The 14,608-nt window shown below is 34.9% G+C and overlaps 1 protein-coding gene across 4 annotated transcripts in view; it reads left to right on the top strand.

The window, feature by feature from the left end:
* MICU1 (mitochondrial calcium uptake 1) overlaps window positions 1-14,608 on the top strand; it is a 225,502-nt gene that overhangs the window by 95,036 nt on the left and 115,858 nt on the right. For 2 of the 4 annotated variants that reach the window (XM_089897638.1, XM_089897639.1), the window contains 2 exons: window positions 3,305-3,449; window positions 4,270-4,384. In XM_089897638.1, the coding sequence (XP_089753764.1) occupies window positions 3,305-3,449; window positions 4,270-4,384 (260 nt within the window). The remainder of the gene's footprint in view (window positions 1-3,304; window positions 3,450-4,269; window positions 4,385-14,608) is intronic. The other 2 variants (XM_022590840.3, XM_022590841.2) reach the window with 1 other exon arrangement.

Genomic DNA, 14,608 nt, shown 5'->3' with positions numbered 1-14,608 from the left:
ATAACACCGGTACCAGTAACAACATAGGTAAATATAAAAGCCAGCATTATTTTATTTGTGGTTTATAACTCCTATCTATCCCTCTGTAATTTGAAAGACAAATGCATGAAACAGTAATTATCAATCTATGTTAATGGGCACACTGTATAAAAATGTAATGTGCAAAAATAACATAAAGGGAAATGGAACTCTACAAGAACAGAGTTTTTTAATACTATTGAAGCTAAGTTGGTATTTATTCAAACTAGGTTGCTGTAAATTTAAGATGTTAATTGTAATCTGCAGAGTGACCACTAAGAAAATAACTAGGTATGGTTCCATTTATATGAAATATCCAAAAATATGAATTCATAAAGATGGAAAACAAATTAGTGATTTCCAGGGGCTAGAGGGAGGGGGCAGTGGGATGTGACTGCTTAATGGATAGGGGTTTCCTTCCAAATGGGGTTATGAAAATGTTCTGGAACTATGTAGTGGTGATGGTTACATAACATTGTGATTGTACTTAATACCACCAAATTTTACGCTTTAAAATGGTTCTGTGGTAAATTTTATGTTATGTACATTTTACCACAGTTTTTAAAAATTATAAAAATGTAAGCAGTGTGGTACTGGCATAAGAATAGACACAAGGATCAATGGAATGAAATTGAGAGTCCAGAAATAAACCCACATATATATGGTCAATTTATTTTCATCAAGGGTGCCAAGACCATTCAGTGGTGAAAGAATAATCTTTTCAACAAATGGTAGGGAGTCAACTGGATATCACATGCAACATAGTGAAGTTGGACCCCTACCTCACATTAATACAAAAATGAACTCAAAATAGATCAATGACCTAAATATAAAAGCTGAAACTACAAAACTTTTAGAGAAACAGGGGTGAATCTTCATGATCTTGGATTTGGTGATGGAGTCTTAGATACGACATCAAAAGCACAAGTAATAAGAGAAAAAAATAGACAAATAGAACTTCATCAATATTTAAAATTTCTGTACACCAAAGGGCATTATCAGGAGAGTGAAAAGGCAATGAACAGAATGAGAGAACATATTTGCAAACCCTATATCTGATATGTTTAGTGTATAGAATATATTGATATAATGAAACTTACAAAACTCAACAACAGAAAGACAAATAACCCAACTCAAAAATGGGCAAATGATTTGAATAGAGATTTCTCCAAAAGACACATGAAAAGATGTTCAACATCATTAGGCACTAGGGAAATGTAAGTCAAACCTTAATAACATACCATTTCACACTCACTAGGATGGATATAATTTTAAAAAAAAGAAAGAAAGAAAATTGAGGATGTGGAGAAATTGGAACCCTTTTACATTGCTGGTATTAATGCAAAATAGTGTAGCTGCTGTGGAAAACAGTTTGGCTGTTCCTCAAAAACTTAAACATAGGGGTATGATACGACTCAGCAATTCCACTCCCAGGTATATACCCAAAACAACTGAAAGCGGATAGTGAAACAAATACTTGTACATGAATGTACGTGGTAGCACTATTCACAATAGCCAAAAGGTGGAAGCAATCCAAATATCCTTCAGTGGATGAATGGATAAACAATTTGTGGTATATATACAATGGAATATTATTTGGCGATAAAAAGGAATGAAGCACTGATTGATGCTACAACATGGATGAACCTACAAAATATGATATGTGAAGCCAAACCCAAAAGGCCCACACATTTTATGGTTAAATGGTTAAAATGGTGAACTTTATGTCATGTGAATTTTACCACAATCAAAAATAATAATAAGCCTCCAAAGGAAAAAGTAAAGATGGGCATAAACCTCCAAAGGAAAAAATAAAGATGGGCAAAGAAAGCTGTTTTAGATTAATGGAGATTAAAAAGACATGACAACTAAATGCCATTTATGATTGTGGACTACATCCTGGACTGGGGGGAAGATAGCTATAAAGGAAATTATTGGGACAGTTCACTAAATTTGATAATAGACTGTGGATTAGATAATAGTATGTATCAGTATTAAATATCCTGGTTTTATGAAATATATACTTTAATATGTAAGAGAATGTCTTTGTTCATAGGAAATATATACTGAAGTATTTAAGTGTAAAGGGGCATATGTCTCCAACTTTCAATATGGTGTAAAAGAAAATATGTATCTACATAAAATGAAAAGCAAATAGAGTGATAACATAAACTGTTGGTGGTTCTGAGTAAAAAGCATATGAGAGTTCCTTATATGGATCTTTCCACTTTTATGAGTTTGAAAGTATATCAAAATAAAAAGTTGTGGACAAACTTGGATTTTTCTTTTTATCTTCTGAGCAGCAGCATAGTCCAGATGGTTCTTAGAAAAATAATGTTAGATACGCTTTTTTGGCTTATCTGCCTCATTTCAGTTTGTCCTTAGACTTTTGTCTGTTTCTCGACTTCTGGGTCGCAATATATTATTTATTTTATTTGCTTATAGCAGTCTCTCCGTAAGATTATTACATAATTAATATGGGTTACTCAGCTTCTAGACAAATTTATTCTGGCTAGTAATGGTATGCCTTTGACAGCCTGTTCTCATTTTGTGTATTTTTTCTTATTCACATGCTTTACTTTTGCAGTATCTTGGATAATGTTTAAAATGTACATTGTTTTCTTTTGAGAAATTAAAATATTAACTTCCCAGTGAACAGCTTTGCTGCTCTTTTCATCCAATCGCCTTCTTTTGTCTGAAATTTGTGTTTAATCTATTGGTAGATGATCAAGTGTGATATGAGATCTAACCTTAATTGAACATATTGGACTGTGGGCTCATTTTTGCTTTTGGCTCAAAGACGTAATCTTTAAATTCTGTCAGGCCGGACCAGGCTTTCTGCCCATCACAAATGAGTCAGAAGCACTTTCTGGTAGAAACTACCATCAAAACCTCTTACCACTTTGCAGGCGTTCAACTATGGATTTTTGCCTGTCCATGGTTACTGTTTCCTATTACAAGCAGATACCCAGTAGAGGCTGTTTTGAGTGGGTTTACTAAGAAGATCATGGTGATTCATTTGGTACTTGTGTCTTCAGTTGTTTAACCAGTTTTCTTTCCTTTGTGGTGTATGATGGGACCTTCACTAGACAGAGGTAACCTATTGGATAGTTGTGTACCTGGATGGTGGTGTGGTGGTGCTTGCTGGTTTAATTTTCATGATACTCCTCCCAAGGTTATGCTTGCAGTGCTGCTTCTTATTTTGTGCTTGCATGATATTATTATTTTGATTGTGCTTTGTTGGTTTGGGTTTTTAAAACCTCCTATTTCTTTTTTTGGTACCCAGAATAATTCCTGAAATTTCTTTGGTTGGTCCAGAACTTATGGAAATGTGTTTCAAGTCTAACTCTTTGGTGGATCCTTTTCAGTTTTTGAAAGTATCTTCAATGTCACCACTAAGTTTATGGTTTGGTAGCAAATCAGAAAACAGGGTAAGTTTCCTTAAACACCCAGGAAGAGACTGCTTCCCAGATAGACCATTACTGAACCTGAGAATTAACTCTCTTTGTGAGCTTTATAGATTAAAGAAAATAAATACATACTTAGAGTAAAAGCTAAGTTTTGGGAGAGTTTCTTCAAATAGCTGAAATTTAGGAGCCTCCATCAAGGTCACAGTAAATATAGTTAAATTAACTCATGCCTAAAGTTTGGTGTGTGTCTGACTTGACATTATATTTCAGAGATGCTGTTTACTTTGTAAACTGTTCTACATTCCCAAACTAAGGTTCTTGGGATTCATAAGGTAAAAGTTAAAATTAGCATTTCAGAAATTAGTTTTCTGAGCATTTGTGTGGGTGTTTACAATAGTTGCTTACCTCTTCATTTCTCATTACTAGTTGTATAGTTTCTCTTGGGCATTTAGAACTGATTTTATTTTAGTTTTTCTTTTTTTTTTTCTCTACCTTATATACCTCTATAGAAAAAGGTAGATTGTTTTTCAAACTAAGAGATAAAACCAGCCCTGAAGTGGGCCTGTTATATGTTAAATGGAAGTTCATAAAATTGAAAATTTTATTCCATTGTTCACATTAAACCAGTGTTGAAACAAACAAACAAAATCATCTTTTTTCTTATAATTTTAATCATCTTAAAAACTGTAAAGGATCCATTAATTTGGAATGGCCATCAGAGAAGTGCTTGTGATAAATAGCATAAAACTGTCAGATAAATGGTGATTCATCTCTAACTATTTATATTCTCATTCTGTTATATCTTCTTTTTATCTTTTGGTGGAACCCATACATTCAATAGAAAATTGCCCAGGAACGAGAAAAATTTGCTGATGAAGGCAGTATATTTTACACCCTTGGAGAATGTGGACTCATATCCTTTTCAGACTACATTTTCCTTACGACTGTTCTTTCTAGTAAGTATAAACTTTTCTTATTATTCATTTATAGGGAATATATAGGACTGTAAAAAGAGTTAAGTCGATTGGAGGGGGAAACAAGGCATGTTTGCAAAGTTAATGAATGATAAGTTACATCAAATTTCATTTCGAGTTCTCTGTAACTTGCATATAGAACCACCTGAGAAAGAGGAAGGAAAATAAAGTTAAAAGGTAAAGTTAAAAGAAAAAAAAAGAACAAAACTGTGAAGTCACATCTACTTTTAACTGTTTTAAGCTCAAGATAAATTATATATTGCCTACTCCTCTAGCCCTAATTAATGTTTATACTTCCTCAGTAAAACACATATTGATCTAGTATTTCCTCTACTAAAGAAGAAGATTGGCTCGGTTGTTCTAATTGTGTTCAGTATTAATTTTTCAACCTTGGAAGATAACTTCTTAAAACACAGAACTCAAATTTGACTCATTTAGAGCACTGATGAATTTCTAATTTTTCTAAGCTAAACAATTTTGTTGATTAGTATGCGACTATGAGTGTTCTTAGTATTATTTTCCTTTAGTGTGACTTTTTTTAACCATTCAAAAAAAAAAAACTATGTCTCTAGCTCTCTGTGTACATTCTATTAAAATCTACCTAAATTGATCCAAAGAGATCTGATTTATATATTTCAAAGAAGTGATTCTCTATTTTTTTTCCATGGGGGAACATATCAAACAAAAATAACCATATCTTCCTTCCCTTCTCCAGGCTAGGCATCTATAAAGATAAAACTATAAACAGTTTTCCAAACTTATGGTTACCAGGGGGGAAGGGGTGGGGAGGGATAAATTGGGAGATTGGGATTGACATATACACACTATTATATGTAAAATAGATAACTAATAAGGACCTACTGTATAGCATAGGGAACTCTTCTCAGTATTCTGTAATGACCTATATGAGAAAAGAATTTAGAAAAGAGTGGATATATCCATAGGTGTAACTGATTCACTTTGCTGTGCAGCGAAATTAACACAACATTGTAAATCAACTATACTCCAATAAAAATTTTTTTAAAAACTATAAACAGTTTTCAATAAATGAGGTACACGTTTCCTGCCATAGCTATGACTACTCTTCACTCTTCTTCCCTCCAATTGACAGAAAAATGAAGAAATATAGACTAATAGGCCTTACCACAGCTGTCTTGGGCTACCAAAGTATCTGAATAAATTTGTAGTGGACCACTGCTCTAGCAACGTAGATGTGCATTGACTTGTTATGAAGATCCAAGATAGTAAACTAAGAGCACTTTTTTGATCTTAAATTGTGTATTATTAGTTATTATTTTGGTGTGTTTTCAAAACAGACTTCAGTTCAAATTCTGGTCCCACCACTTCTTACCTGTGATTAAGTGTCAGGAGAACCACAGCAGAATCTTCAGAATACTTTGCACACTGTGTAGCTCTGTAAATTTAGGTTAAAAAAAAAAAAGGTCACATTGACCTGTGAGTTCTGGAAACCCCTCCAAGTAGCTCTACAGGTCTGGGCGCCTTTACTTACTGGTGCTCAGCTCCTGGCTCACTATGGTGAGTAATTTACCAAAAAATGCTTAATATTACAATATCATATACTTTCTATATTTGTCAGGAATGAGGAAATTATGATGATATGATTTTAAGATTTTCTCTTTATCACTAGTTTTAAGCCTTTTGATTATTATTTGCTTTTAGTATTTCTCAACCTTAGCACTACTGATGTTTTAGGCAGGATAATTCATTGTTGTGAGGGCTATCCTGTGCATTATAGGATGTTTAGCAACGTTCCTGGCCTCTACCCGTTAGATGCCAGTCACACACACTCTTCCCCTCCCAGTTGTGACAAACAAAAGTGTCTTCAGAAATTGTCAAATGTCCCTGAGGGAGTAGTAATGGGGAGGAATAATCCCTGGCTGAGAACCACAGATGTGGTTTTTAGCAGGGTTGCTTGGTTTCGGTATTATTATGTACCTCGAAATAGTGTTCTTTATGTTTCTTGTCTTGGGATTCTTTGAGTTTTGGGGTCTGTGGGTTTAATAATTTTCATCAAATTTGGAAAAATTTCAACTGTTATTTCATCAAATAATTTGCTTCCTCATCCCCTCCTTTGAGGACTTCAATTACACATATATTTTCCTCATATCAACCCTATAATGTTTGTAGTTTATTATCTTCATTTTGAAATTGAGGCATACACAAGATTAAAGAACTTTCCTCAAGTCCCACAGTAAGTAGATGATTCAGGGTTTGAACCCAGGCCATCCCATCATATGGGCTCCTGTCACTTGGCTTTACTGCTGTGGTCACATTTTCAGTAGTGATAAGCCATAGCTTACCATAGTGCCTCTTCTTTCTCTAAGGCTGGGCTGTGGAAAGGCTGGTCATAAAACTCTCCTGTAGATAATGGGCAGTTCAAGCATCCTTGCAATCTGAATGTTGTACACTACATTGTTTATTTAACAAGACATGGAGGAAAATATGCCACAGAAATTACATTGAGACAAGTTATTTCCCACATTCTAATTGCTGCTAGGACGATAAGAAATGAGGCACTCAGTGGATCAACTTCTTTGTGGATAACAAGGAATCATTACATCTAAATACACTAAATTGTTCCCAGGTTGTCCTGCAAGAAGGAATGCAGTTCTTTAAACACGAAAAGCTTTGCTAGGGAGTGGCTTGGGACTAGGGGAAGTGCATTAGCATATTTATTCATCCATTACTCTGGTGGACAACATGGACCGTTCTTGAGATTTCCAGTGGAAAACCAGCCACAGCAACGTGAACAGCATAGCCCAGATAATGCAGGACTGTTGTATTTCTAATTAGCTGGGGTTTTTTTCAAAATTAATAGACTCAGTGATGTTCAAGAAATTGTCATCATTTTGAAGAATATAAACACTCTGCCCAAATGGATTGACACTTGGAACCTCTCAGTACTTTAGAAACTCTACCATGTTGTCTAAAATAAAATTCGACAACCTTATATAGTAAATTATTTGTTTTCTCTCTTTCGATTCATGATTCGTCTCCTAAAAATAAAATTAAGAAAGCTGCTTTACTGGGACTTCCCTGGTGGTCCAGGGGCTAAGACTCCATGCCCCCGTTGCAGGGGGCCTGAGTTTGATCCCTGGTCAGGGAACTAGGTCCCACATGCCGCAACTAAGAGTTCACACGCCACAACTAAATATCCTGCACACGGCAACGAAGATCCCATGTGCCGCAACTAAGACCCGGTGCAGCCAAACAAATAAATATTTTTAAAAAGGAAAAAAAAAGGAAAGCTGCTTTACTAAAAATGCATGTTATGCAGTGTAATTTCCTGCATTAAATAGAGTTAATTCTTCTTACTTAAACTTTTTAGAAGTTTCATTTTTTTAGCTAAACAAGAATTTTTTGGACACACCCAGAATAACAACCAATTTGGCAGCAATATCTTTGCTTACAATAAGCGGTGGCATAAATTTCTCACTCTTCCCTAAAATTTTAAATACCTTTTATTGTGTCATACACACACACTTACGCATACTCATCTCCTAAATCCCTTTTTTGCTTTCTTTTTACTCCTTGGCACTTGTCACTATTTAACAGTCTATATAATTGATTTCTTTTTTTAAAAAATTATGTAAGTTTCAGGTGTACAACATTATAATTCAACATCTTGCATACACTACAAAGTGATCACCATCACAAGTCTAGTTACCATCCATCACCATACAGTTAACCCCCTTCACCCATTTTGCCTACCCTTTAACCCCCTTCCCCTCTGGTAACCACTAATGTGTTCTCTATGAGTTTGTTTCTGCTTTATTTTGTTTCTGCATTTGTTTTTTTAGATTCCGTGTGTGAAGGAAATCATATGGTATTTGTCTTTCTCCATCTGACTTAACTTCACTTAGCATAATACCCTCAGGGTCCATCCAGGTTTGACAAGTGGCAAGATTTCATCCTTTTTTATGGCTGAATAATGTTCCATTATATTTATATGTATACCACATCTTCTTTATCCAGTCATCCATTGATGGACACTTAGGTTGTTTCCATGGCATGGCTTTGTAAATAATGCTACATTGAACATAGGGATGCCTATATCTTTGCAAATTAGTATTTTTGTGTTCTTTGGATAACTACCCAGAAGTGGATAATTGATTTATCTTCTTTATTGTCCATCTTCCTACCTAGAATGTAACTGCCTGACAGTGATCATAGGTTTGTAATGATATTCGCTACAAATTTGTAATGATATTCATCACAAACATATCTACTGTATAAAAAGCATTGTGACAAAGTAACAAAGCAAGAATTTTTTTTTCAATTTTCTCCAAAAGGAAGTTTATCAAACTTGAGACTTGACTTTGCTGTTTATATCCTGAATTGAGAGCCGTTCTTTTAGCCATTGATGTCCTCAGTCTGCATCACCAATGGAGTGAGGAAAACATGTTTCTAAATTAATCTACTTCTAAATAAGCTTTCTTATAAGAAGTATATATACTTTCTAATAACTACAAGGTTTCTTATAATTCAGAATTCACATATTTGTATCCCCCTCTTACCCTAATCCATAAATTCTGTTGCTTCATACCCTATCTCTCTGATCAGGCTTGAAGGATTAACTTGAAGAGTTGTCAACATGAGCCATAGCATCTGTATTAAGTAGAAAATTAAGTATTTCCTAAATAACTACTCATTAATAAAATAAATTCAGATTCATTCTAGGCAAGATAAAGAGACTGTTAATAATAATTATTATTAAATAATTTCCAAAGAGCCTTTGATCCTTAAAGTAGGTTAATAGGAATTGAATGAGAACACAGAAGCACGGCTTAGTTCTCTGCGCTAACCAACTACAACATTAGCGATGGTCTTAAATCTTATAGTTGAAGTCAGAGATTTTTCTCCATAACTAGGTACAGAGAAAGGTTGTCAAGGTTTATCTTGAATGCTATATATTATTTATTGATTTGGAGCATTCAATAGCTAATGCTAAGATTCACTAGGTTATGATAATATAACTTGGAATCAGGATCTTTGCCACTGACAGTTATGAAATATTTATTTTTTGTTCTTCACACATTTTCTAACTAAAGTTATTGACCCTGTGGGCTAATAACGTAAAAACAGTTCTAGATAGCTTGAGGAGACAATAATAAAATGATCAAAAAGTTGATTATTAAGCATTCTTACTATTTACTATTAGTCTTTGAAAAGCCACCAGAAAAATCGAAAGCAAAAAATGCTACGGCATGCTCAGTACCTAGGAACAGACCTAATGAAAATCAGGCATAGGTCAATGTGTTCTGATTTTGATTCCCTCTTTATATTTGAAGGAATTAGTAGAGAAATTTAATTAAGTGGGCTTTCACTGTAGGAGAATTCGATTTACTGACAAACTACATCCTCATTGCGATGCATCTTTCTCACAAATATACAAACCTTTTGGGAAATTACAGCAGCATTCAAGTGAAAGTTTATAATAGTTTATTCCTCTTGCCATATTGAAGTCAAGAGCTGATCACAGAGTGTATGTGGCTTGGAGATAGCGGTACCATTCTGTGCCATTCTGGCTAATGAAAATGTTATAGAAGTTATAGATGAAAATAAGTTTTTCAGGTTGAGTGAGACAGTTGAAAAATATGGGCAAGGACTGTTGGCGGGAATGTAACTTGATACAGCCACTATGGAGAACAGTATGGAGGTTCCTTAAAAAACTAAAATTAGAACTACCATATGACCCAGCAATCCCACTACCGGGCATATACCCTGAGAAAACCATAATTCAAAAAGAGTCATGTACCAAAATATTCATTGCAGCTCTATTTACAATAGCCAGGACATGGAAGCAACCTAAGTGTCCATCAACAGATGAATGGATAAAGAAGATGCGGCACATATATACAGTGCAATATTACTCAGCCATAAAAAGGAATGAAACTGAGTTATTTGTAGTGAGGTGAACGGACTTAGAGACTGTCATACAGAGTGAGGTAAGTCAGAAAGAGAAAAACAAATACTGTATGCTAACACATATACATACGGAATCTAAAAAAAAAAAAGAAAGAAAGAAAATGGTCAGAAGAACCTAGGGGCAAGACGGGAATAAAGATGCAGACCTACTAGAGAATGGACTTGAGGATACGGGGAAGGGGAAGGGGAAGCTGGGACAAAGTGAGAGAGTGGCATGGACATATATACACTACCAAATGTAAAATAGATAGCTAGTGGGAAGCAGCCACATAGCACAGGGAGATCAGCTCGGTGCTTTGTGACCACTTAGAGGGGTGGTATAGCGAGGGTGGGGGGGAGGGAGATGCAATACGGAAGAGATATGGGGACATATGTAGATGTATAACTGATTCACTTTGTTATAAAGCAGAAACTGACACACCATTGTAAAGCAATTATATTCTAATAAAGATGTTAAAAATTTTTTAAATTTTTAAAAATTAAAAAAAAATATGGGCAAGGCAACATACTGAGATCTGTTAACAGATCTAAGGCAGTTACAAATCTGTTTTATTGACACATCAGAGTTGGGGAAGTTATAGAGAAAATTTGGTTTAGCTATTTTCTGTGTAAGGATTATCTGCCATTGCCTAATTGATATTATGAAGGGTAAGACAAAGCAGAAAAGGGTTAATCTTATTCAGTGGTATTTTACCCTATAAAAAGTGCTTAGAACTTCAGAAAGACTCATTTGCATGCCGTAAGGCCAAAGTATTATATTTCACTGTGTTTACCATTAACTTCTTTCGCTAGCATAACCTGTTCTTATGGTTAACTCATTGATTTTGTAATAATGTAGCTTCTATCAAAACAATAAAATAATGCATTTAGATATATTAAATGTTTATGAAGTTAAATTCATTTTGAGCCAGAGATTTATTTGAATGTGTCATTTCAGTAGAGCCCGTTGTTACAGAAAGTTGAAGCATTTACATCTTTGTATCAACAACCACACAAGAATTTTGTTCACATTAACAAGAAATAAGTGGTGTTTGTGTTTAACTCTCTCAAACCTCCTTGTGACTATACTAGAAGATCAAACTATTTCATCTGCAAAAGGAAGTTTATCCTTTGGGAGCAATTGCTTGAGATTTGTTCTGAGGGTTCACAAGGTGAAGGGGAGAACAGAGACTAAAGAAGCAAAATTGTGGCTTATACAAAAATAAGGTCTAAATGTATTTTGACTGTATCTTGAGGAAGATTTTATAATTTTACACCCATTAGAAAATCAGTTCTTATTAGCCTTTTCATGCTTTTTATGAATAGTTTTATTTGAATTGATCCATTTTCATTTTTTTAAATTGTAATATTGTAATAATTCTAATAGAATTCTAATATTGACCTAAAATCTTATGGAAATCTGGTTGAGACCACATGATTTCTATAGCTCTATGTTTTCAGTACAAGTAGTCAAGATGGGCCTATTTTCTAAAAACAAAAGAGTATTTTTTTAAAATTTATTTATCTTAATTTATTTTTGGCTGTGTTGGGTCTTTGTTGCTGCACACAGGCTTTCTCTAGTTGTGGCGAGCAGGGGCTACTCTTTGTTACAGTGCGTGGTCTTCTCATTGGGGTGGCTTCTCTTGTTGCAGAGCATGGGCTTTAGGCACGTGGGCTTCATTAGTTGTGGCACACGGGCTCAGTAGTTGTGGCTCCCGGGCTCAAGAGCACAGGCTCAGTAGTTGTGGCGCATGGGCTTAGTTGCTCTGTGGCATGTGGGATCTTCCCGGACCAGGGCTTCAAACCCGTGTCCCCTGTGTTGGCAGGCAGATTCTTAACCACTGTGTCACCAGGGAAGTCCCAACAAAAGAGTATTGAGTGAGGTAATTAAGAGTGTTTTCTGTACGCTCTATGAGCTGATGCTGCCACTAAAATTATTATTATGTCTGCATACATTTTGTCTTCTCTTGAATGGCTTATATTGGCCTGTAAAGCTTTCTGCCACTTTTCCAGGGAGCCCCTTCTCTGTGATATATGAGATTCGTATAGGAGCTCTAGAATAGAGAAGAGGAGGAGATCTGCCCTTGGTTTTCCTTCTCTGCTCCTTAGGTTCTCGGAAAGGAAGGCCTAACAGGGGAAGGCGTCCCTCTTTCTTAGGTCTCATTTATCAGTGGGAGAAAATTCCTGAAGCAAGAAAAGTAAAACTCCAAATAGGCTAAATTCTCTGCCTTCTAGAAAGTACCCTAACCTATAACATTATCTATTATTTATTATAATATTATTATTATTATAGCATATCTCAGCTAAGATTTTACTTGTTTTAAACATCAGAATTTTAAAAACTTTTTTACATTGAACTGTGAATGAATTATGGTACCTCATAACAGCTCCAGAGGTATTTGTTAATTCGAAGGAATTTCTAATTGATGCAAGTTTAGACGGTGTCTGTGTTATCACTAAATAATATCTTGAAGTAGGAACTATGCCATATAATGGCTTTGTATCTCCAAAGTACCTAACACTGTATCTTACTAATACTAGTCATTCCAAAAATATTTGAATGAAAGGATATTTGAGATGTGGCTTCTTTGGGTCTCTTCTAGGTAGAAAGGTGATCCAGCCACCCATCCATCTCCATACATTACAGTGTCAAATGGACCTCAGTTTACCTTCCTGCCAGAGTCTTCCCTTCATTTCCCAAGAACAGATGATAGAAACTTCCCTTCTTATAACTCACCTAACATCTGTCCTATCCTCCTCAGCCTCTACCATGTCTTGTTTTGTTTATGACTGGGGTGGTTCTGTAGGAATTCAGCCCTCAGTAATTGATGATGTGTAAAAATCTTTGCTGTGGTCTATGAGTCCCACTTTTTTGCATTGTTTGCCTCTTAGAAGCTGGACTGGAATCAAATGTATCTGTCCATTCTATATGTCTGACTTTTCCCAAAAACCCACAACTTAATAGTATTTGGTTATGCTTAGGCTTCATGATGTGTTGCTTACCTATTCCTGGAATAGCTTTAGAAAATGCTTATTTGTTATGCTGAAGAATTTGAAGGTGCAAAAAGGAAACCAGGGAAAGAAATAGTGGTTGTCATGGAATGGTTTACCTAATCACTATCCCTTCTGGAGAAGGTATCCAGCCCAGTATCTGGCACATAGTAAGTACTCCATGTGTATTTGTTGGCTAAGTATCTAAGAATTTTTCTGAGTAGTTACTTTAGTATACGTACTAAAATTTTATATTGCTCCAAGTACCCTTAGCATCCTGCCTAGTATTTAAAACTTTTAAAATTATAGCTATTCTCTATCTATATATACATGATGAAAGCTAGAAAATTAATTAGAATAGAAAATTTTTTTCTATTTGGACACTAAACTGAAAAGTAAAATAGTTTTTTGGGTGAACACCAAGCTAAGTCACATGTAAAGAGGGTCCTTCAAAATGAGCATAAATTAAGTATCAAATATCCAGTCTCTTTTTTAAAGCAGCTAATTGTAAGCATGTATTCATTAAGTTGTATCTTGGCATAAGTGTGGCTGTTATTCAGCACATGGAATGGAATGAATGTCAAGCAGATGATTTTTTTTTAGATCTCTGAAGATAGGGGTGGGGAATCTATCACACAGGCATATGTAACTTGGGCATAAAAATAGTAACATGTATTTGAAGAAAATACATTTCGAAAGAACGTGACCTTAATACAAGGCTAAAACACTGGCATGCCTTTTAGAATTTATCTCCCAGGAACTCTTGGGGAATCAAAGCTTTTTGACATCTCTGGCATTGAATACTCTTCCTGTAGCACAACTGTCAAATAACAGTGTTAAGGAAGAGCAATTTAAATGAAGGACTGTTTCTGGCAGCTCTCTGAAGGTCATCCAGTAAGTAAGGCTGAGGTATAACTCAAAGACAGGTTATGTACTGTGAACTATGAACATTAGCTGTTTCTTTTCTTCAGGTGTAAAATTTTATTTAGAGATATATAGATAGATATATAAGCATATAAATTTTATATAGAGATATAAAATATTTTAGAATCAGGGCTGAAATGTGTTTTCTAAAAAAGATGTAAATGGAAGAAGAGCAGTAGTTCGAAGGAATAAGTGTCTATACAGCTAAAACCTTGCTGAAGGAATTCAGAAACATTTCACAATCTTATGAAGTTTTTAAACTCAGGTCTTTGACAGGTAGTGTTTCATATTATTTAGAAAACCTTGCCAGTTGACATTAAATAAATAAATCACACTGAGACTCAATAAAGAATAAAGAGCTCT

Source organism: Delphinapterus leucas, chromosome 16, assembly GCF_059928025.1.
Source record: "Delphinapterus leucas isolate spDelLeu-1000000601 "Yukka" chromosome 16, BTC_Dleu_Yukka2, whole genome shotgun sequence".
In the NCBI taxonomy this organism is placed as follows: domain Eukaryota; kingdom Metazoa; phylum Chordata; class Mammalia; order Artiodactyla; family Monodontidae; genus Delphinapterus; species Delphinapterus leucas.
Note: the sequence above shows the minus strand (reverse complement) of the source record. Positions and strands in the feature narration are given on the sequence as shown.